We start from the raw sequence: 24,855 nt of genomic DNA on the forward strand, positions 1-24,855 counted from the left end.
TGTTCAGGATCACTAGTGATTCTTTTGACTCAAAGGAATTGTGAGTATGGAAGCCTGCATTGTAGTGGCATGGGATGGTGACTGGTTGCATATAAAAGGGTATTTTTGTCTAGGTTTATGGAAGAGCTTAGTGGCTAATGCCCCATTACACTTATACACCACTGTGTCCAGGAATGTAATCTCCTGTGTGCTGTAATTCAGAGTCAATCTGATAGTGGAAGGAATTTGGTTGAGATAGTTGACAAATTCTAGCAATTCTGCTTCCACGTCATTCCAAATGATGAACACGTCATCAATACAGCGTGTATGTTGTTTGATGCACTGTGCATGGGGGGCATCATGAAGTAAGTGCGTGTGTTCATATACCTGTACATCCATGAACAAATTAGCATAGGAGGGTGCCATATTTGAGCCCATTGTTGTACCCATGAGCTGTAGATAGTAATTTCTTTCAAATGTGAAAAAGTTTGATGCCGGAGACAAGGGGCGCAGACAAATGTTTGTGCACCCCTGATATAAACTGTAACATCACCTATGTTGTCTACTTAATCACCTGTCCATGTAGGAAACAATATGTAGGCAGAACAAAAAGAGGATCTGATTCTTGGAATACAAACACAACATCCAACAGGGATATAAGCAGCATGTCCTATCAAAACACTTCAAAGAAGTACACAGTAGAGAGATAACAGGTCTCTCTATTAAAGGGATTGAATGGGTGCAGCAATAATTGTGATGTGGACAGACTCCTGAGTCTAAGGCCCGTTCACGCGGAATTTTAGTTGGCTGACGTTAGTTAGCCTTTCTCTAATGGCGCCGCGTGCGCGCACGGCAGGGAGCTTGGAGCGGACCGACGAGGGAGAACATGAAGAAATTAATGATTTTGCGCCGCTACCGGCGCTGTAAAGTATGTACAGTATGTGTGTGTAAGTGTCAAAGTTAAATAAATATTTTTATTACAACTTTTTTTTATTTAAAAAATAATATTTCATACATAATTCACAATCTCTACACACACACACATACATACAAACACAGTACCTTCACTCACAGCATACACACAAAAAGCATGCGGCACGTGCACGCGCGTTTGCACATGTGCACGCACGCGGACGGCCGCAAACTATAGAATGGCCCTAAGACATAGAGAAACATTTTGGATACACCAATAAGATACTCTTCTGAAGTCGAGGCGCCTCAATTTAGGCAAACTACGATAGGTCGCTTTTTTTTTCTTTTAAAGAATAATTGGGTTTGCTTTTTATTATATTTTATATCATCTTACTTTTCAAGCTTATTACAATTTTTTTCGTCCTAAAGGACTTTTTAAAATAAGTAATTTAAACTATTTCAACAGTTTTTGCACAAATAACATTTATACGTTGTTTTATTGTATTGATTTTATGTGCTTTTTAACCTTTTTTATGTTCCAATGGTCTAATGCATATATACTTTTTTGTTTATTCAGATAGCAATACTTTTACGATCCTTGCTTCGGTGTTTCCACTGGTTGTAAGTGTTCAGTGTTATTGGTTTGTCGGTTCGTCTATTTTTTCATAGTCCCAACTTTATAATTTACTACATATAACAATAACATAAACAAGGGGGGGTACAACCGCCCAGCTCAAAAAAGTAAATATGTGGGTGCACTAGGGGTATGTGAAAAAAGAAATGTGTTTGCAGCGCTAATGCTTAAACAAATATAGTAAAATATATTACTAAAGTGATTACAAAAAACCTTTACATATACAGTAAGGACTAGGCTGCCTGGAAACTGACCGATACAAATCTACAATAAAACACAGAACAACAAAATATAACCGGCGCCTAGCTAGATAAACCCATACAACACCTAAAGTGATCTCTGACCAAATGTCAGTCCAGTCCTTAATGTCCAATCAATGTCCAGATCTTGATTGATGTCTCATAACGTGGTAGTAAGCATAAAGAAAAATCATAGTGCAACACTGACATACATACCACTGTCAATCAAACAAATCTACACTTATACGAAACACCTCCCCTGGCCAAACAATGCTTGGTATAGGGATGAGGCTGCAGAAAACCAGCACCAATGCTCTGAATAGTCACAGAACCAATCAGGGTGGCTATTCAGAGCATCGGTGCTGGTTATCTGCAGCCTCATCCCTATACCGAGCATTGTTTGGCATGGGGAGGTGTTTCGGATAAGTGCCGAAATTGCAGGCAGCTACTGTGACTTCCAGCGACAGTGCGTATGTGAGTGACGTCATCTGAGTGCGGCGAGACCAGCGGGTCTGCGATCGGAGCAGTTTTTTAGCTATTCTGTGTTGTGTGTGTGTGTGTGTGTTTATGTGTTGTTTTGTTTGATTGACAGTGGTATGCATGTCAGTGTTGCACTATGATTTTTCTTTATGCTTCCACATGTTATGAGACATCAATCAAGATCTATCTGGACATTGATTGGACACTAAGGACTGGACTGACATTTGGTTAGAGATCACTTTAGGTGTGGGTTTATGGGTTTAACTATCTAGGCACTGGTTATATTGTGTTGTTCTGCAGTAGGGGGTATGGATACTTAGAGCAAAGGAAGGGGTAACTAGTTAGTAGTGGAACTCTGGCTATGGGCCAAGGAAATGGTGATGATCTGTATAAGGCCTTAGCTCTATCTACATGTTATTTGATCTATAATAGTCCATAGGACCCTATTAAAAGTTGTTTGAATTAATTCATAATCTCACTGGCAGTTTATCTATAATGAATTTGGGACTACTATTTACCTATGGTCACTCACACAACCATAAAGAGGTACATATACAGTTAATCACCATTTCCTTGGCTCATAGCCAGAGTTCCACGACTAATTAGCGAGTGCATGTAATTGGGGGCTGTTAACCTAAGCCTACTCCCCCTCAGGAGTGACCCTCTGGTTCTGGTTACCCCTTCCTTTGCTCCATATAAAAGAAATACATTGAGAATCTCTTCCCTTATTGAAATCATTATTTTCACCTAATACAATTTATGTATTATATTTTGGGTTTAATATTAATATGCAATTCCCCTTCGAGGAACTATGCTAAATACTGTTCTTTAATATATGAAATAATGTTTTGAATATAACAAAGATGGAGAGGGCAGAGCTATATCTGCTTTAAATAGACCAACATTAGCTTGAGGTGCTTACACCCCGACAAAGTGACCTTAGGGGTGCAAAACGTGTATGAGGAATTTGTTGTCTCTAAGGCCTCGGCCAGGCTCCCCGCTGGCGTGCTGAGGCTCAGGGAAAGCATGTGCTTTCCCTGGCCTTGCGGATGCTTGCCCTGCGCGCCGTCAGGGGGCGTCACGGAGCTGGTTCGCCCTCATTGGGCGAACAGCTCACGTGACCGGTCTGTCACGCCGGCAAGCGGGGGAATTTTAAAATTCCCTAAGACCTATGCTTCCGCGCGCTTGCGGAAGCGTAGGCGAGCCCCTACTAAAGCCGCTATAATTGCGGCTGTAGGGGCTCAGTGCTGAGCGGGAGCGCGCCTCCGCCAGCAAGCAAGTAACATGGCCGAGACCTTAGAGTTCCGAAGCAGGTCTGGCAGAGCCTAGAGCAGTGTTTCTCAACCAGGGTTCCGCGGAACGGTCCCAGGGGTTCCGACGAGGCGCCCGTATTCACTGCGGCCCGGCGACGGCTTTCCTCCCTAGGAGCGCACTCTAGCAGTCCGGTGCCTGCTGCTATAGAGCGTGTGCAGTCTTCCCGCCTCAACCACGCTTCTGCCCGCTGCTGCCGCCTGAGGTGAGATGATCCCTGGTGGTGGGGGCGAGGGGGCTCGCACTCACAACCTTAGGCTTGGCTTAGAGCCACCCCTCAATGGGGCCGGGCCCGCAGCATGAGGTGGCTGCCGCGCTGCGCGATCCGTTTTTCAGGCAGACAGGGAAATTGTGATCAGCTCTAGCGACATGGTGCTAGGCCACACCCCCTGGTGGTTCAGCCAATGAGGGTGAACCTGCTGGGTGACATCATGGCCACGCCCCCTCTGTCTTTCCCCCTGCAGCTCACTGCAGACCGGGGAACTTGGCTGCACGCACCGTCAGTAGGAGCATGTGCAGCGCAGACAGCGGGGCCGTAGCCTGCCACACATTGCTCATACTGAATGGGTAAAATACAGGGGGAGAGTGATGCGACATGCAGGGCGGGGGAGAGTGATGCGACATGCAGGGCGGGGGAGAGTGATGCAACATGCAGGGTGGGGGAGAGTGATGCGACATGCAGGGCGGGGGAGAGTGATGCGACATGCAGGGCGGGGGATTGATGTGACATGCAGGGCGGCGAGTGATGTGACATGCAGGGGGGGGATTGTCAGATGCATGGGGTGGGTATGTGAGGATGATGAGGGGTGCTAGGGGAGATGATGATGATTTTACCCGCGCGGCCCAATTTTTTTAAATATGTATTGAGGGGGGCCGAGGGAGTCTTTTAAAAATGTATTAATGCAGCGGGGGTCTTTTTAAAATGTATTGGAGCAGCGCGGGTATTTTTAATATGTATTGGCACGGGCATTTTTAATATGTATTGGTGGGGGCAGGTATTTTTATTATGTATTGCGGGGTGGGGTTACATGTATTTAGGGGGGTGAGTTTTTTGGTATGTATTTTGTGGAGGGGGATTGAGTGAGAGTGGGGTAATTGACGGAAGGTAGGGGCGAGTGAGAGAAGAGGGGGTGAGTGAGGAAAAAAAAGAGGGAGTAAGAGTGAGACTCGGAGATAAATACATGCGAGGCGGGAGGGAAGAGTGAGTGAGATGGAGGGGAGAGAAATACATGGGTAGAGGGTGGGAAATAGAGGGGGCTCGTGAGGTGGGAAATTAACCTAATATGTGTCAGTCAGATAGGGGTTCCCCGAGATTTAAAAAAAAAATCTTCAAGGGTTCCTCCAAACAAAAAAGGTTGGGAATAACTGGCCTAGAGCGACGTGACCGTGTGTTGGAGCTCGAAACAAATATATTCATACATACATACCGTATTTCCTTGATTCTAAGACGCACCTTTTTTTCCCGATTTTCACATGCCTGAAATCGGGGTGCGTCTTAGAATCAATGTTATATTAAAAAGACATCTGCAGAGGATTGAAGATGGACAGCGGGCGGCGGTGGGAGATCACCATAGAGCAGGAGACCTGAGCAGGGGTAGAGTGGCATAGCGGAACGGCTGGGAGGAGATAGCTGTATCACCGGAAGTAAGCCACCGGTCGACTTCCGATGTTACAGCTCTCTCCCGTCCCCAGCCGTTCCGCTATGCCACTCTTTTCCTGCTCAGGTCTCCTGCTCTTTGGTGATCTTCTCCCGCCGCACATCCGCCCGCTGTCCATCTTCAATCCTCTGCAGACGTGAGACCTCTTTGGCCGCCACCTGCGTCATCCTCCGCTGACATGGGACCGCTCCTAAATATGGTGAGAAGTTGTTTTCCTCGATTGTAAGTGCCAAATGGATGGTGCGTCTTACAAATTGATGGCATCTTACAATCGAGGAAATACGGTATATATCATAGTATAATCTGGGAGTGTAGTGCTGCATTACAGATGCACTGAGCAGTGTCTTCAGTAGCAAAGGGATTTTATTAAATATGTGGGATACAGCTTTACACAGAGAGCAGCAAGGGGGTATCCAGTTATCTTATTTATGCAGATATAAAAGAGCATTAAAGAGCAAGAGCCATGTAGGACCGTATGGCACAAAGATTTACCCCACTAAATATAGGACTGTCATTAGGTCACTTTGTCCTACATGGGAGTGACCATTTAATCCATTAAGCACATCACGGTCATTGGTTCTACATTTGGGACTGACCCTTTAACTCGTTAAAAAAGGTCACTCATTAGGTCACTTTGGGTCTACATGGCACTGTCCTTTTAACCCATTAAAACAACATGGTCACTTGGGTCACCATTTTTCCCATTAAACATGTCACTGTAATTACTCCTACATGGGACTAAACCTGTAATGAGAGGACAGTAAATTAATGTCTTAACAGAGCAGGTTTGAAATATAGCACAGAATAGATTCCTCTCCCAAATTCCATCCGTCTTGGTCCACGTGTCACTTCGTCACTTTTTGATGGACATGCCACTCCTGCGCTTGGAGTCCTTCCTCACGATAGGGGTGAAGTTAACGATCTCCTCATACGTATACTCTGGGAGTAGAGAAAGAATGAGATAACGCAGGGTTAGTATGACACAAGGACACAGGTAGCTGGGAAACCATAAGGTTGGAGGGACAGACTCCTAGATCTCTTCTGTCACCTTGTGATGGAAGAGACCAGTACCTCTGTCACCCTGCAGTGGGATCTACAGACACCTAGTTCCCCCATCTGCTTGTCTCACAATCACAGTGGGAGGGAAAGACTCAACGCCCATTGGCTGCCTTCTACTTGTGTCACCCTGCAGTGGGAAGGACAGGCTCATACCTCCTTTTTGTCCGTCACCCTGTTGTGAGAGGGCCAAACTCATAGGTCCCTGCGGTCTATGCCATTGTGTCACCCTGCAGTGAGAAAGATTTGACTCATAGCTCCCTTCTGTCTGTCACTGTAGTGGGATGGACAGACTTCAGGTTACTTAAGTCGCTTTTATCAGTGTGATTCCGCTGGAAAGGACAAACTAATCGTTCTCTTTTGCCTGTGTTACCCTGCGGTGGGAGGAACAGACTCCTTGACCCATAGATGCCTATTTATTGACTGTGTCCCTCTGAAGTGAGAGGGGCAGATCCCTAGCTCCCTTCTGCCCATGTCACATTAGAGTGGGAGTGTCAGTAATAATCATGGGTCCCTTCTCTCATGGTTTCACCAAGAGTCCCCAGATTTTGTGTCTCTTACTTTTCCACTCATCCACACATAACTTTGTGCCCTCCAAGGAGTCATCGTACGGCGGGGCCTCTGTCTCCTCCTCTACGTCTCGATACTCATCAAAGTAGGGGTGCGCCAGTGCGTCTGTGGCTGTGAGACGCTTATCCACGTCCAGTTCCAGCATCTTTTCCAGCAGGTCCACAGCTTTGGGACACAAGAAGCCATGCTTAGAATCCCACCCCAGGACCTATGATGCTCAGAGATTCCTAACCCAAACTGTCCAACTTTATGCTTCTCCCGTAAGAACGCAGACATGAACATATTTGGTCAGCTTCTGGGAGAAGCAGGCCCTAGTAGTATCAGTGTTGATCAAAGAGATTTGATCAGAAAGAAACCCCTTAAATTAAGCACTCAGTTGTCACATATATTATAATGGACACAATGGTCCTGCAGTTATGTACTGCTTGTCAGTAAGGTATATTCCAAACACCGAGGATGATCCAAAAAAATAATAAAATTTTATTACTTCTACATAGAGAATTAAAAACACAGATACATTGTTAAAAATCCCTTATAGTTTGTGGCTGATATGTACAGGTATTATAAGGTAAGTGCTATTGACTATTTAATACTCTGACTTATCTTGACATCCAAAAATCACAGTGGTTATAAGTACTATTGACTCTATCGTATAGCAGGTGTTTACTCTTTCTAATGGTATAGAGTATATATCCAGTGACAAGGTGATACACAGCAGTGTGGTATAGCGGATCTGTGCAACATCTATATACCACTAGTCCCTATATAGGATTCCAGGATAAATGCCTGTAGGGTGCATATATCTAAGTAACCAGTTGTATTGGCGGAGGTATAGACAAGACAGTATATCACACTATATCACATAGTATATATCTCTCTCTGATGCATAGCTACCAATTGTGCCCTGTGGCCTAAAATACCCTAGTAACTCAGGACAATTCGTGCCTTGTTATTGAGGTATAAACTGCGCAATGACATATATCATATCCTGAGCTCAGACTGGTATGGTAGTGTAACACAGTCTCTCTAGAACAGCTCGTTACTTGATTATAAGGACGTGCCTGGCTAATGTATTACATGGGCAAAGCTCGTAGTTAGCCCTGAGGGATGTCGCCCCGCGATGACGTCACTGAAATGACTTGGTTCGTCCCACAGATCATGTATACGGAATGAACCCAAATTGTCTAAATGCTGGTAGAGACAGAGCAGCAAAACACATTGAATCACGTTAGTGTATATATCTCTCACTCTGTCATGGCTACCGCTTTGACCATCTATCCGTTAGATCTAAACAGTGGGCAATTGTAGCAGAATGGGTAAGGTAAGGAAAATAACTATCGTCATATATAACATATATATTAACCAGGACTATATCAAGTGCAATGCTATAGCGTGGTGGACACGTAAAACATGCGTCGGGACGTAGGACGTCACGTTAGTGACGTCATCGAGTGGCGACATCCAGCAGTTCTACCTACGAGCAGGCTTGTATCATACACACAGCTAGCTACTCAATACTCTCTCTTATACCCAAACACACGCAGCTCTCCCCATTGGCACTATGCTAGACGATGCCATAGCATTGCACTTGATATAGTCAGTATTAAATAGTCAATAGCACTTACCTTATAATACCTGTACATATCAGCCACAAACTATAAGGGATTTTTAACAATGTATCTGTGTTTTTAATTCTCTATGTAGAAGTAATAAAATTTTATTATTTTTTTGGATCATCCTCGGTGTTTGGAATATACCTTACTGACAAGCAGTACATAACTGCAGGACCATTGTGTCCATTATAATAAATGTGACAACTAAGTGCTTAATTTAAGGGGTTTCTTTCTGATCAAATCTCTTTGATCAACACTGATACTACTGTTGTATTATACCCCTTTTAGCACCTGTCATCTACAGTATAAACCAACCTATATACAAGGTGATTGCGGTCTCACTCACCTATTCAATCAGAAGCAGGCCCTAGAAAGGGTTAGTTGGGAATCTCAAAGCATTGCAGCCTCTTGTCCTTCCTTACAGTTAAACGTCCAAATTATTTTAAATGAGGGATTCTCCAGTAGTGTCAGAAGCACTTTACAGCTTGAAAATACAGTGCCAGAATGTGACCCCCTACTGGGCAAATGGTTTGAGGTTGGTTGCGGACTTCTCATAAGAAGTCTACTTATAAGCCATCTGCCTCCTTCACTATAAAACCGAATAGGCAGGTGCCCATCTGCCCTCAACCTGGTCCCACCATGTAACATCTCTCTGACATGTTGCAGTGTACGTGTGTCTGTGTGTGTCACTCGGTGTGTGTGCGCCATTGATTTTGATTTCTTTTTATTCCTAATTCAATGTCTTGAACAATTCTTCAAGTGTTGCTGTGAAAAGTTTTGGTGACATGGGGTCTCCCTGCCGCACTCCCTTTGCGGATCCTTATCTTGCTTGTGTATTCATGTAATCTTATGGTGTTGATGTGGCACTCGGAAATGTTCTTTATAATAGAAATGTACAGTTTAACACTGTCTTCTTAATGCATTTACAACCACTGAGGTGTAGACCAAATCAAATGCTGTTTTGTAAACTACGCATTCTAAGCCAAGTGATAGATCGTATTCATTACCTTCAGAAATCACTTCTTATACAACTTGGATGTGGTTCTTTGTGTTGTATCCGCAATATCCCACTTTGTTCTCTAGACTGGACAACGTCTAGGGTCTATTTCAGCCGATTAGCGAGTATCTTCCTAAAAATATTGTAAGTGATTGGTTCTTGAAATCTTCTTTTTATCTCCTTTCTTGTGGATGAGGATAACTATGGCATTGTTCCAGAATTTTCCTGTTCTTCAAGCCACATGTAAATAGCTTTGCAAAGATTTCTCTATTTCTTCCTAAGCTTCGTTCAAGATTTCAGTTGTAATTACATCTTCCCCGGGAGCCTTCCCATTCTTCGTGGATTTTAATCACTTTTGCAGCCACTTCTAGCAGGACGCATAGTATATCATTGGTGGTTTGTGGTCGCTCGTCCTCTACTGAATTATTAACTGTGTTAGCTGTATTCTCATATAATTTCATGTAAAAGTCCTCAACTCTCTTTATAAGTGCAGTCTTTTACTGTTGATCCATCGTCTTGATTGGCTGCGATGATTTGTTTCTTCCTAATCATAAGTCGCTGCTTCGTCTTCTTTAATAAGCTTTTGTGATCTTTAATAGTCTTCTTCCCCATATCACAGTTACATTTTCTTATATCTTCAGTTGTACATTTGCGAATCATCTTGCACAGCTCTGCATATTAAATTCTTATCCTTCCATCTTGGGATTGCTTCATTTCTTGTTGTCTCCTCATTGCTTTGTCTCAGATATTTATTTTTTTATCCAGTTTGTTATTTGTTTTTCTGCATTTTTAACTACAGTCTTCATGAGTTCTTCATGATTGTTTGTTAAAGTGTTTCCATACATTTTGAGCAAGATGAAGTGATTTTTCAGTTCTAGTTGAAATTATCTGCTGTACTTGTTTTTATCAGTTTTCTTTTTTCCATCTTTGCACTCAGACGTAATTTTCAGCGAACGAGTCGGTTATCACTCCTCGTGCCAAAACGGTTAAGGACTGTGCAGTCTTCAGTTTTGTTTCTTTTAGCTAGCATATAGTCAACTTCATCCTTCCTTCCATTGGGTCCATTCCATGTCCTATTTGGGTTAATATTGAGGAATTAATTCATGATGTACTATAGATGTTTTAATATTCTGCAAAAAAAATGCACTGAAATCTCCCATAACGATCTTGAGGTGAAAATGTCCTTTGTTGCTAAATTGGTAGATTTCATGGTAGAAGTCTTCCACTTCATTGCCTGTCTGACATGATGGTTGGACATACACTTGAATTTTATGAAGTCAACTGAAGGATGATTCTGGCTGCTCTTTCAGATGAGCTTTCATACTTCACTACGTTGTTTCTTCATCTTTTGTCAACGATGAAGCCTATGCCACGGATTCTTCCATTTACTGTACCTCTGTAATACAATAATGTCTGCTTTTGAGCTCAATGAGGCCTTCATCTTCTCACACTACTAAGGCCAACAAGACCTTATTTAATCTTTTCAAATTCGTCTTCTAGTTCTTGCAGTGCTGTTTCACTGAAGAGTCCAGCAGTTGTAGGTAGCCAGATTTAGGTTTGAATCACAGCTTTTGTGTAACCTCCAGGGATTCTTTGCCCAGCTTGCCTTCACGCCTTCTTCCTGAACGATGTCAAGCCCAGTGACAATCCAGCCTCCCTAAAATGAGGGCCATTGCTTTTTGGCATGTTCCATATTTGGGAGGTTGAGACCTTACTTGCATGTTGGCAATTATCTTTCCCACTGTAGCCGGGAATATTCTTCAAGCATGGGTAAACCTATCAGCACAAGTGCCACTATACATCTTCCTGAATACATGTTGCCACCTTCCCGACAATTTGAGGCAGTGAGATAAGTATTTGAGGAAGAGTGTGTGTGTGTGTGTGTGTGTGTGTGTGTGTGTGTGTGTGTGTGTGTGTTTAGCATACATACATGGTGTGTGTATTTTGCCATCCAATATAGAAATTGTAAGAATATGCAAATATAATATTTGAGAAATATTTCATGGTTTTTTTTAGTAAGCAAACAATATGGAGGGATTTTAAAATCTTTACCAAATCTATTTTGTGATAAGACCGTTTCTAAACTCTTGTATATACAGGGCATTTGTTGATACAGATTGTCTGCATCCTTCCTCTCTAATTAAGCAATTAACTTACTAACAAAGACATTAACCAGCGAGATAACGGGGGAGCAGGGGTAACACAGGGCCTGGAGAAAATAGAATCTAGCCCATTTTTACATGCAAAGCAAATAAGTAAAAATCTGAAAATTTAAGGGGGAATTCTATCTTCTGGCAAATGGGTTAGTAAAACTGAAATGTTGTGCCCATTACGTAGGAATTAACCATTCATGGGATTCAAACATACCCAGGCTACTGGCGTTGGGGAACAGCACTGAGAAATCCTTCTTGGGAATTTTCGGCAGCGACTGGATGTATTTCTTTGCCTTGGGGAAAATACAGACGCAGTGTAAAATAGGTTTAATACAAGTGATTGACCTCTTCCAGTGAGAGTACATGTGCGGAAGAGACCTGTGAGGTTTGGAAAGCTCTGTAGGACTTGGAGAAGATTTCTTATGTTGGAAAGCCATGTACACGTGAAGAGACCTGTGAGGTTGGGAAAGGTTATGCTTTGTACATGTAAAAAGGGACATATAGGGTACGGAAAGCTCTGTATACGTGTGGAGACCTGTGAGGTTGGGAAAGCTCCATGTATGTGAACAGGAGACATGCGAGGTTGGGAGAGCTCAGTACACATGAAGAGAACTATGTGGTTTGGAAAGTTCTGTACATGTTTTCTTCACATCTATATATACACACACACTCACTGCCAGGTCTTCCAATTTCTGCACAAACTCTGGCCCCGGAACTCCAGTAACTTTCAGGATCTGTGTCAGTTGGTCCAAATCTGGGTTTGAAGTCAAGGGTAAAACTATACACCCGACAGCTGAGCACCTCCCTGTATACAGACCCCTATGGAGAGGTGTGCCCATCACACGGGGTGGCACCTGTTGCCCATCATATCAAGGATACAGTCTTTGCCTTTGAAGAGGGGCTTCCCGGTCAACATCTCCCCCATGATGCAGCCAACTGACCAGATGTCCACTGAGGAGAGTGGAGGAAGGAGGTTCCCGCAGATAATACAACATATCTCATTATGTCACAGAGTTTACATAGGTTTATAGGATTCAAAGGCAGTGCAGGGGCAGTATACTCTTCCGACACACACACAATTAACAAGTGTCTGTCCGTCTGTCGGACGACATCTCTCTCTTGCACCTTTTCCACTCCCAGCTCATGTAATATATTAATTTAAAAAGTCTTTAGGATCACTTTCCAGAACATTTGTCAGATTTTGAGTTTCTAAACTTTCACTCCAAAACGCTTTAGTCTCTTCTCTACCATTACAGGGCTGTGTTTTTGTTTATTTTTAATCTAGGAAGCTTATAAAAGGACTTCGAATCTTAGGGTTTAAAGCAGGGACTTATTTACCATTTACCATTAAATCCTACAAGAAATGAAAACTTTTATTTAGAACAGGTCAATGTATTCTTGCGAAAGGTTCTGCAATGAGGCAAAATGTTGATATGCTCTTTTTTGACTAAGACTTGGAGCCACTGTGGGAGGTGACTGTGCTGAGGAGATCACTGGAGAGAACTGCTGGCAAATTATCAGGAGACGGACACACCAGATAGCCTCTTCCGCCCGAATCCAAGACGACACAGGACGTGACGAGGGGATCCGTGACGTATGCGGAAGGGCTTCACCGCTCCAGGAGAAACCAGCGTTCACCATCCACAGCTGTCCTCTCCCTCGAACAGTAATACTTTTTAAAATGTGAGTGTATTATTACATATATTAATCGATTGCTGCCAATATAATTAGACTATACTACTCTATTGTATGCTCTCTCTTTATTTCCTATACCCCTGGGAGAATCATTGAATATCTACAATCCGAGCTTCAAGTATCACGATACCACTCTGAGGGATTTCCATTAAAGGGCTCCCATCAGAGAGAGAAGGGTCTCTGATACGCCTTATTTGTTATTTTAACTTGTGAGTACAACCATCACAGAGAACATTTATATTCAGATCATTATTGTTGTACCATCTGCACTATTGTATTCATTTTCTTTTTCATATCAACGAGTCACACAGCGCTCCACTCATATTTGAGAACCTGCATAAGACTTGGAGCGCCTGTAAAATATAATATACATATACATCTGCACACACACACACACACACACACACACACACACGTGAAAAAGAAAGTACACCCTCTTTGAATTCTATGGTTTTACATATCAGGACATAATAACAATCATCTGTTCCTTAGCAGGTCTTAAAATTAGGCAAATACAACCTCAGATGAACAACAACACATGACATATTACACTGTGTCATGATTTATTTAACAAAAATAAAGCCAAAATGGTCTCTCAGTAGATCTCCCTATTTTCTGTTATATTCATGACTTTTAACTGTCTTTCTATTTGCTGCAAAGCCTTATTTAAAGGCTATTGGGACTGTTATATCAATTTCGGAATTGAGCCCTGTGGCTAATCTCACCGAGTGAACGGAGCCAGCGGTATCTCCGATTAGGGGAGTGACGTCACCATCAGAGGACCCGCGCAAATGCTGATTACAACTGAGCAGTGAAGCTTCTGCGTCCGAGCACACAGACGGAGTGAGCGGTTCCTGAGATTATCAGCCCCTTTGATGCAGCGATCTGAAAGCATTTTACTGATATGCCTGTTATTTCTGCTACATTGTAAGTAGCCTTTGTTGCTTGCGCAATCATTTTATTCATAAACATACTTCACAATATTGGTCTCTTTTTCATCTATAGGTACATCTCGTTGTGGAATTCGAATATAGGACTTGTTCACGTATTTATCCTACAGGTGTTGTGTATCCATGCACCTGTGTCTCTGATTTGCGTCTTTTGTACATACATATACATATATATGTATGTGTGTAATATATATAATACATATCATATAATAGGGACTATTTAACACCTCAAGTCATAAATCGTATACCACACAGGGGGGGTGTGTGTTAGGTTTCAGTCACAGATAACATTCCTACAGTATATGCACTGTTTTTATGTTTAACTTTGCTGCTTTATTCAATGTACCATCGCTGAAAGAAGAGATCAGTGTATCTCGAAAGCTCGCACAAATAAAAGCATTTCGTTAGCCACAGAACGGTATCGTCTATTCATTTTTGATTCATAAAGCTCTGCTAACACGGTACCAATACCTCTACATAACACACATACACCCAAGATACCAATTTCAGTGGAGTCTCCCTCTATATACACACAAAAAAATAATAATATATATATATATATATATATATATATATATATATATATATATATATATATATATATATACACACACACACACACACATATAATGTGTATGTACTGTATGTGTGTATATAGAGGGAGATTCCACTCAAAATGTTATCTTGGGTGCACACCGCTGGGAAATGAAATACCGGAAAGATGGAAGCAGGCATTCCAGGACTTAGAAGAATAAATAAACAAAGTTTAGTGAAAAACTATCAACATTTCGGCTCTCTACCGGAGCTTTTCTCAAAAATCAAAATGTTGATAGAAAAAGAAATAACGTTTATTGCAAAACTAAGTCCTGGAGTCCCTACTTCCATCTTTAAGAAATAAACACACACACACACCTCACCTGTTTTATTATAATGCATCCAGCTAAGTATGACCTCAGGGGCCCTGTACCACCGTGTTACCACGTATCCAGTCATCTCGGCATCTGCGTGTCGCGCCAGTCCGAAGTCTAAGATCTGTGGGACACCAAAGCAGAGCAGTGTGTATATACATACATACCTCTATGTATGTACACACACGAACATATATTACACATTTCAATGGAAAAAAAAAAAGGAGTTACAGACCCACTGTCCGTACCTTTAACTCACAATCCTCATTAACTGCCAGGTTCCCAGGTTTCAAATCCTAGAACAGAGAGCGACTCAGTCAGATCTAGAAGAGGTTCACGTGTGTGGAGGCAATACCTCATATATGAAATTATATTCATATTCTTACCTCTCTCATATATGAAATTATATTCATATTCTTGTTTAGACATTTCTGTCTTGGAAAAACACTTACTTCCAATTCATGGGACTGACCCTTTAGCCCAATAAGTATGTCACCATCATTCAGTCCTATGTGGACTGACACTTTAACCCATTGGTGGGCAACAGGAGGCCCAGGATCCGCATAGAACTCTAGGGGCATCTGTCAGTACATGCGTCTGAACCGCTGTGTATGACGCAGTGACGTAACCTTGACGCGTTTTGCTCATGACCATAATAATCTCAAATGTTTGCTGTTGGATCGAACATCAACCAAGGACTCAATGGCCAAAAATGCAGAGCACGCGGATCACAATGATGAACCTTCAAGGAATGTCTCAGAAGGTGAGAGGTTTGCCTCGGTCATGAAGAATATCCAAAAAACAACAAAACACTTTGTCGGCAAAGGTAAACCGCTCACTTACCTTCTGGAACATTTCTTGAAGGTTCATCATTGTAATCTGCGAGCTCGGCATTTTATGGCCATTGAGTGATGATGTCCGATCCAACATCAAAGATTTAAGATTATTATGCAGGGAACAATATTGGATTTTTAAATTACATACCAAACACCCTTGGGGATTTAATGATATTATTGACGTCACCCCTTTTTTAAAGTAGTGCCACGTTTTTTCTTTTATCTGTCATCTTTTACGGTCCATGCCTCCATTAGTGTTCATTATGTGTTTTTATGTATCTACATTGTATGTTTTGTGTCGTTACAGAGTTGTGATTGTTCTTGTTATTTGTGATATTTCTATACTTTGTATTAGGACCCCATTTTGTTAGTTTTTTTTTTTTTTTTACCCCATCCTACTTGTAGTCACCTACATATCCATTTGATCTTTATGATCTCATATTTTATGGAGGAAGTATATGATCCAGTTTCCATTTGTTTATATTCAAATATAGGTCATTGTCATAAACACTAGACAGTGCCTATGTTTGGATTAATCGTTAATAAAAATCAATCAACATTTTAAATTTGATTATCGATTTATTTTATACAGTATATTGATCTATAGTTTCAATTTCTTGAATTTTATTACGCTAGAATGAGTGAGTTTTGCATTTTTTTTACACTTTGTAAAGCTCCTGGTATCATGTGAGAAAAGTACCCTATCCACAGGCAGTGGTGGATATAAATAGATGGAAGTTTCTTATTGACGTTCCCCTTGATGAAGCACAGTCGTGTGTGAAAAGCATCGAGGTTACGTCACACACGTCGGTTCAGATGCATGTACTGACAGATGCCACTAGAGTCCCCTGCATTCCGATTTGTCCATGAGCCTGGTGCACCCGGCTTCAGAGGACATTCCATCCACGCATTGCAGGATCCTGTTGCGGAGCTCCATCTATTGGTTTTAATTGCAAGTCTGGATAATACAGTATGTATTAAATTTGCTTTTCTATACATTGACCCCTGGTGCGCCTTGTCTTTTTTTGTCTTCCTGTTTCTGGGGAAACATTTGCACAAGTCAAGGCTGCAAAAGGGGAACTGCATTGATTAGTTTGGATCTTTGATCGACAGTATTGTGAAGAGGTTAGCACACATGGAACGTCTCTGTCCTTGAGCTATGTCATGTTGCCTACCTCTGCTTCAACCCATTAAACATGTCACTGTCGTTATGTCACTTTGCTCCTACATGGGACTGACCCTTTAAGGATTTGTCCCGATACTCACCCTGTGGATTATCCCGGCTGCATGAATATACTGGAATAAGAGAGAAAACCCAGTATCATTATCCATTGCAGAAAATGATCAGTATAGATATTTATTGTCATTATACAGTGCAGCACGTTCATTATCAGTGTATAGTGATACTCAGCATTATATTAAGTGGCGTGTAATCTTCAGCTCACCTTAAGACCACACAGCATCTGATACACCAGGTACTGAACCTTATCTTCAGACAGGTGATGACCCATTATCTTCTGTAAATCAATCTGCATGTATGGCATCACCAGGTAACTATAACGGAAAGAGTGCGGGATATAACCAGCTAACTAGGACTGAGAGTGATACAGTATATAACCAATAAACTAGGACAGAGAGAGCGAGGAATATAACCAGCCAACTACGATTGAGAGAAATCTATAGCCAGTTAACTGGAAAACAGGGAGCTAGAATTGTGAGATAGAGCTAAAACCAGAAAGGAGAGCAAGCTAGAATTGGAAAAGTAATTACCATGTAACTAGGATCAGGAGAAAGAGTTGGATTAAGCTAACTATAACCAGGAGAGTTAGAACACCAGCCAACTAGAATTGGGGGGGAGAGCTAGAATTAGTTAACTAGGATGGGGAGAAAGCAATTACCAACTCGGAGAGGGCAGAGGCGAGAAAGCTATAACCTGCCAAGTCGGAAAGAGAATAATATGTGCAAAATCTATATGATAAGAATCAATCTCCCTCTTCTCAGAGAACACACAGAGAGAGAGAGAGAGAGAGAGAGAGAGAGAGAGAGAGAGAGAGAGAGAGAGAGAGAACACACAGAGAGAGAGAGAACACAGAGAGAGAGAGAGAGAACACACACACAGAGACAGAGAGAGAGAGAGAGAGAACACAGAGAGAGAGTGGAGAGAGAGAGAACACAGAGAGAGAGAGAGAACACAGAGAGAGAGAGAAAGAACACACACACAGAGAGAGAGAGAGAGAGAACACAGACAGACAGAGAGAGAGAGAGAGAGAGAACACAGAGAGGGGGGAGAGAGAAAGGGAGTTGAGACAGAAGACAGAGAGGAGAGAGAACACCAAGAGAGACAGAAAGAAAGAGAAAGACAGAGGGAAAGATCTATAAACAGATTAAAGAAAGGTGAATAATCAAGTGACAGAAAGAGTGATAAAAGAAATGAGATCAACAGATTACATAAATCAAGAGAAAGAAAGTGAGAGAGTGGAATGAGAGAGACACCTCTCAGCAGGTCACATATAGACATCCCCCGCTCTGTATCCACAGTGTTAATCTGAGGGTCTTTCACTCACAAGTCGTGAAAGTTGTTCAGCGACACGGCCGATGTGAAGACGTTCAGGAGCCCGATGACCTGTGGGAGGGACATGAGGCTTCAGATACCGGTTTCAGTTCACCCTGTCACCTGCATGACGCAGCCCTCCTACCCCCGTTACGCCAAAACCAGCAAGAAGCCCCAAGCACTGAATCACCCCATCCCGCCCTGTGCTCAGTGACACTACTGATGGTGTCATTAACCTTACCCACTGTGCTGATCCCCTCAACATTGGTAAACTAAATTGGACCTAAAAGTACCAAATGAGAGAAAATCCAATATTTTCAGGGCTGGGTTTTTATTAGCGATTCAGAGATGGAGGAGAGGGCAGCTAATAATGAAGCACAAGTATGTTATATATAGCAGGGTGGAGTATGTACGCTGTGCAAAAACCCACAAAAAGGTCACCGAATCCAAGGTCCAAAATATATATACATAAATACATAGATACAAAATAGCAGTCACACCTCCTCATATATAAAAGCACGTACACGCATCATAAGAAATCAATCTTGAGAAATACTTCACCCAAAGAATTATCACTGCACCCCCAACCACCACCCACGATTGGGTCGGTCATTCGAAATGCCTGTGACTTCAATTGGGAATTTCGGCAGAAAATGGCCTGATCAGACGCGTCGGCGGGTATAGAATAATTACCTAAAAGCTTTCAAGTTAACCAATTTGTAAATTGTCGTGCCAAATATGTGGTATGTTTGGTCAAACACATGTGTAATATTAAATTAATAGGGTGTAGAATTTGTAGTTTTAAACAAGGGATATAGGTGCAGATCCATGCACTGGATAAAAAGAATATGGCCTATGCCCCAGGCTTCTCATGTTCTTGAAAATCATCAAGGTGATAAAACATCTAACCTTTAAAGTTATTGAATTAGTAACTATGGGCCTGAGGGGCGGTACAGATTGAGGAAACCTTTAGAGAAAGAAGCTTTCTGGATATGAACATTAGACACTCTAGAACGTAATGGTTTTAATTCACAAGTGAACTTATAATGTACCTTAGGGTATAATAATTTGGTATTTAATTGAGTTTGTGTAGACCGCTTATTTTACTTTATTATTTTGGCGAAAAAATGCAGTTTAGCTAAAAACTTGACTCATGATGGACAATGTTACTGCAAATGAGATAACAGGCAGAGTTTGATCATGTGACAGTTATCCCCTGGTACTTAATGGGAGTAATAGGGTTAGGTCTTAACAGACCTTGAGAAAGCACTGAGGAAGAAATAAGTTAAGTTATGAGCTTTGCCTGTTTGGATATCTCCAATTATATAGTTTTGTAAAAAAACAAAAAAAACTTTTGTATTTTTTTTTTTTAAATAGAAGATTTTACTTTTTGGGAGATGCGGTGTCGAGTAACGTTGTATTGTTGTGCTCCCCTGTTTTCTCTGTTTTTTATGTTATCTTAAGGGATTTGGATGATCCCTATACCGGGTTGAAGCAGAGGGGATCGAAGGTTGTCTTTGTTTATTTTGGAGACTATCTATTATATTTTCTATTTTGTATTTTAGCATTCCTTTATCTCTGGTTCGTGACTTGGGGTAAGCGCCTAGTTTTTTGTTCTTTTTTGTGTTCACAACTGCCAGTGTTTGTGATGGTTTTCCACTACACAAAAAAAATATATATATATATCTCAAGAGAAAGGAAAGAACCAGCGCTCCAATTTGGAGCCAAGAGATGTGATTAGGTCACCTAGAGAGTGGGTAAAGAGAAAAGAGAAGGGGTCACAGGACAGACCATGGGGTACCCCCACAGAGATCAATGGAGGAGGTGGTGTTGGCAAAAGAGACACTGAACGTAGGTTGGGAGAGGTAAGAGGAGATCCAGGATAGAGCTTTGTTATGAATGCCAAGAGTATGGAGAATGTGAAGGAGAAGAGGGTGGTCCACAGTACCAAATGCGCCACCTGTGCTGCAGCTGGGATATCCTGAAAACTTGAACTGTTGGGGGGGGAGGGGAGGGGGAGCGGCAGCTTGAGGACTGGAGTTGAACAGCCGTGGTCTAAATTACTAAACTATGATGAATACACAACACAGCCATGGGGTCAGATTCCAATAGTAAAGATTTTACAAATCGGACTGGCATCTCAAAATAGGCTATTGATATTTACATGGATATTATATTTATCTTTCTGCAACTAAAAATGTCTGGTCAATATCATCTTTCTAATATAACGGAGGTCGACTGAGGAAGTCGTCCAGAGCGACGAAACGCTTTGGGACGATGCTATTGGAGCAGATCCAGTGTGGTCATAGATCACGTTATTCCCAGCCAGGTCATGCTTGCAAATATCACGAGCGCAATCATGGGACAGCACTGCTGTTACCTCCGAGAGAACGCAGATTTGCGCATGGGGAAGATTAGAGCGGAAGCTTTCAACCGAGTGATTACCATTTGTGGGGGAAATCACGAACATCATTGCTGCCAGTTAACTGCATGACAGTGCATCAGCAACATTGGATTAAACACTAACCACCCGAACTGTTGCCTACACACAAATGCGCAAATATCTACTGTTGGTTGTGAGTGTGATTCTTATAGCCCTCTATTTTTAAACCATTTTTATTCAAACTGTACTATACTATGGAGCATTCGCTTCTTTGTGAAATTCCTTATTACACAATTATATCATATCCTTTTTGGAACTGATTATTTGCACATCTTGACTATTTGGTTATATATAAAATTGACTTCCTATTATATGCACTTTAATTGATCTTTAAATACAGTACTAAGGAAAAAAAAGGTTCTGATATATATATATATATATATTTAATCACTTATTCGGTTAACCAAGCAGTACAAATTTATTTAGCAAATACATCTATCTAGCAATCCCTCGTCCCTACAGTATAAAGATTTAACACACCCACTATATAAATACACTTAAGATTGTTAGCTCCCAGCCTCTGGCACTTGGGCCTCCTCTCCCTGGGACATCACTCACATTTTCATGATTCATGTGCTTGAGGAGAGCGAGCTCCCGGAACGCTCTCTTGGAGAAGATTTCTGATTGAAAGGGTCGGCACAGCTTCTTGATTGCGATTTTCTCCCCTGTATTCAGATCGATGGCCGAGCTGCCAGACAGTAACAGCGGACATTACATTAGAGTAACATTAAATGGGTTAAAAGGTCAGTTCCACGTAGGAGTAAAGTGACCTAATAACAGTGACATTTCCCCCCCTTTCTTTATTGTATGTGAACATGTCAAAATTACATATATCAGGATTTGCTGACCAAAGTATGAAAAATGACTGAAAGTCTCTAATCTTATAAAATTCTGTGAGGAGAGGATTAGTAGAATGTCTCATTGTTTAAAACATTTTTTTGTTTAAATTATATAATTTGCTATTTGTATAAAATGTGTCAAGTATAATACCTCCCCCCAAAAATGGGGCCATAGTCTTCTATTTCCCAAAAACTCCACCATGACTCTGACATGTCTAATGGGTTGTATGAAGGTCAGCGACATGTCTAATGGGTTGTATGAAGGTCAGCGACATGTGTAATGGGTTACGGGTCAGTTCCAAGTAGGTCCAAAGAGTGCTGATGACAGTGACCTCTTAGCCCAACCCACCCTTGCTTACCCCACCCTTGCTTACCCCACCCCATCCCACCCTTGCTTACCACACCCCATCCCACCCTTGCTTACCACACCCCATCCCACCCTTGCTTACCACACCCCATCCCACCCTTGCTTACCACACCCCATCCCACCCTATCTTACCACACCCCATCCCCCATCCCACCCTTACTTACCACACAGATCCATATGCTCCACTTCCCACAGGGCTCAGCTTACCACACCCCACCCTTGCTTACCACACCCCACCCTTGCTTACCACACCCCACCCTTACTTACCACACAGATCCATATGCTCCACTTCCCACAGGGCTCAGTGTCCCGTATCTGGGGGGCAGCTCCCACATGGTCTTATTCACCTCCTCCCTGCGGAAGGTCCGTTTGGAGGAGCTCATGTTTGCTGGCTCCTAAGTCCAACAAATTTCTATCTGGCTCCTGAGGGCCACACACTTTTCACAAGCTCCTGGGGGGAGGGACACTGCTCACAAGCTCCTGGGGATACACACCCCACACAAAAGTTGTACTGAGCACTCAGACTCATAAGTGCCACACAGCTTCTGGGGGCCACACAGCTTGCCCAAAGGCTCTTGAAGACCGTACAGCCCAAACAGGATTCGGTGCCAAAGACCACGCAGAGACTCCCGGGAGCCACGCACCTCCCACTTAAACTCTTAGTGAAACACACAAGCCTGGTGGTCAGAAACACCAGATCAAAACTCCTGGGAGTCACTTACTCTCCCAGGCTTTCAAACGCCACACTTTTTTGGGGCTCCTATCGGCCACTGTCCACTCGCACAGACTCCCGTTGGCCTATCGGGCCTCGCTGCAGATTTTGTAAGTGTCCGGAAAATAAGTTCCTCAGGTGGGAGGGGCGGCGCTTGCAGGTGAGAGGGGCGGGGCTGCCCAACTGGGATGACGCACTATGGGGGGAAGAGGGGGGGTTACCAGTTGATTGGTAGAGGGGGTTTCAGAAAGTCACGCTTGCTTTATGGAGAGGGCGTGACTTATTTGTGGTGGGCGTGGTTACACATGGAGGTGGGCGGGGATAGCTCCAGAGAAGCAGCTCTATAGTGAGCATTGGTTGCAAAGGCGGAAGAGACAGGGAGGAATTCGGGGATACCATAGTTTCGGAGGGACCCCACAAAAGCGGGAGAATCGCACAACAAAGACAGGTGGATCTCAGGGAGACGAAAGGATTCCATAACAGGGATCGGGGGTGGGGGAACCTCACAATTAGGACAAATGTTCCCGTGGGTGACAAAAGGACCCCACTGATAAGGAAATACCCATTACGAAGACAGTGGGGGTCTCCGGGAGACAGAAAGATCCCTTAGCAGGGGCAGAGGGACCTGACAAAAAGGGAGCCAGAGGCAGAAGGGTCCCATAACAAGGACATGGGTACCACATCACAGAGGCACAAGGATGCCATGGCAGGAACATATCTCGTGTTTCTGTTAACCTCTAAGGATCCAGTTAACCCTTTCGCTGCCCCAGTGGACTTGGTGCTGCTGGTCCATCTGACAGTGAATGGGTTACACTTCTAGGAAGTGGGATAAAGTAGCAGTTAACGATATATTAACTTCAATTGGATAAGTTGTAACTTTATGCATCACTAACCATTACAAAATTTGTGTGCGTACAGTATGTGTCAGCACACTCTAAATGAATTCAAGTTGATTTATCCAAATGATCAATGTTCGTTCCTTTTTTTAAGATCTGGAGAAAGATCCCATTGGGGACCAAAATGTTGATCCTGCAAATAAATCACTTTAAATTCATTTATTCAGAGTGTGCTGGTTCATATCCTGATTGATGAGTTCCTCTAACCGCTGCACATCACCTATACTGCACTTGTGGTATGCGATGCCCTGCCAACACTCTCTCTATATATAGAGAGAGAGAGAACACAGCGAACAGCAGGCACTCCACTAGAAAATAATGTAGGTGCTATTCCCATAAGGTAATAATAGGAAATACGATACCGTTGTTTGGACGAAATCTCACGGGCAGCACTCAATTGTTAGGTCAAAAAAGATTATCTTGTGAAACGAAGACACAGAACCAACGTTTCGGTCCACCAGAGGGACCTTTGCTGCACCACCTTGACAAAGGTCCCTCTGGTGGACCGAAACGTTGGTTCTGTGTCTTCGTTTCACAAGATACTCTTTTTTGACCTAACAATTGAGTGCTGCCCGTGTGATTTCGTCTAAACAACGGTATCGTATTTTATATATATATATATAACACAGGAGCGCACCAAGGTAAAAGGTATGTATGAAACAATACAAAAACAATGTAAATAGTAACTTGCATAGATATAATGCACAGTCCAATGAATAGCCGACAAGGGCTCCGTGTAACCGACTCGGTTAGTGCAGGAGATGGTAAGGGATGTTGTGCTGGCGTAAGTCTGTCCCGCGCGCTGGGATCTACCGGTGGCAGCAAGTAACTCCCCTACTTCCGGGTTTGCGCGTCAGCGCGATGCCCGTATGTTGCACACAGGGAGCAGAGAGTCCCCGCGTCCTTGCGTCTCCGTCACACATCACAATCCGACACAAAGGAAGGAAAACATGTCCAAGTGTGCAGCAAGCACACAGAGTGGCAGATGGCCAGGAGTCCTAATGTCAGACACAAATGTTCCGCTACGCGTTTCACACACGCTGGCGCTTCGTCAGG

At 42.7% G+C, this 24,855-nt stretch overlaps 1 protein-coding gene and 1 long non-coding RNA gene across 3 annotated transcripts; one reads left to right on the forward strand and one right to left on the reverse strand.

The window, feature by feature from the left end:
* Positions 1 to 1,467: 1,467 nt before the first annotated feature.
* On the forward strand, positions 1,468 to 14,278 carry LOC142502733 (uncharacterized). Its single transcript, XR_012803841.1, has 3 exons — positions 1,468 to 1,512; positions 13,055 to 13,506; positions 13,958 to 14,278. It is a non-coding gene; the product is annotated as an uncharacterized LOC142502733 (long non-coding RNA).
* MAPK13 (mitogen-activated protein kinase 13) lies at positions 5,559 to 23,078 on the reverse strand. 2 transcript variants are annotated; one of them, XM_075614126.1, is made up of 12 exons: positions 22,459 to 23,078; positions 21,544 to 21,673; positions 18,556 to 18,614; positions 17,437 to 17,545; positions 17,258 to 17,287; positions 15,404 to 15,451; positions 15,165 to 15,279; positions 12,482 to 12,553; positions 12,277 to 12,356; positions 11,817 to 11,895; positions 6,831 to 7,004; positions 5,559 to 6,152 (listed from the first exon to the last, which is right to left on the reverse strand). In XM_075614126.1, the coding sequence occupies exons 1-12, from the start codon at positions 22,572 to 22,574 to the stop codon at positions 6,067 to 6,069; spliced, it is 1,098 nt and encodes a 365-aa protein (XP_075470241.1). In that variant the 5' UTR covers positions 22,575 to 23,078; the 3' UTR covers positions 5,559 to 6,066. The 2 variants fall into 2 exon arrangements, with proteins under 2 accessions (XP_075470241.1, XP_075470242.1); XM_075614127.1 differs by lacking the exon at positions 22,459 to 23,078 and adding an exon at positions 22,356 to 22,394.
* Positions 23,079 to 24,855: the final 1,777 nt, after the last annotated feature.

This window comes from Ascaphus truei, chromosome 9, assembly GCF_040206685.1.
Source record: "Ascaphus truei isolate aAscTru1 chromosome 9, aAscTru1.hap1, whole genome shotgun sequence".
NCBI classification, from domain to species: domain Eukaryota; kingdom Metazoa; phylum Chordata; class Amphibia; order Anura; family Ascaphidae; genus Ascaphus; species Ascaphus truei.

What these genes read in the sequence shown, in the direction of transcription:
- MAPK13 (XM_075614126.1), bottom strand. Translation starts at nt 22,574, where the DNA reads ATGAGCTCCTCCAAACGGACCTTCCGCAGGGAGGAGGTGAATAAGACC. An exon ending in GGAGCATATGGATCTGTGTG is followed by an intron (nt 21,674 to 22,458) that starts GTAAGTAAGGGT and finishes ACTGTCTGGCAG; the next exon opens with CTCGGCCATCGATCTGAATA. An exon ending in AGCACATGAATCATGAAAAT is followed by an intron (nt 18,615 to 21,543) that starts GTGAGTGATGTC and finishes TCCCTCCCACAG; the next exon opens with GTCATCGGGCTCCTGAACGT.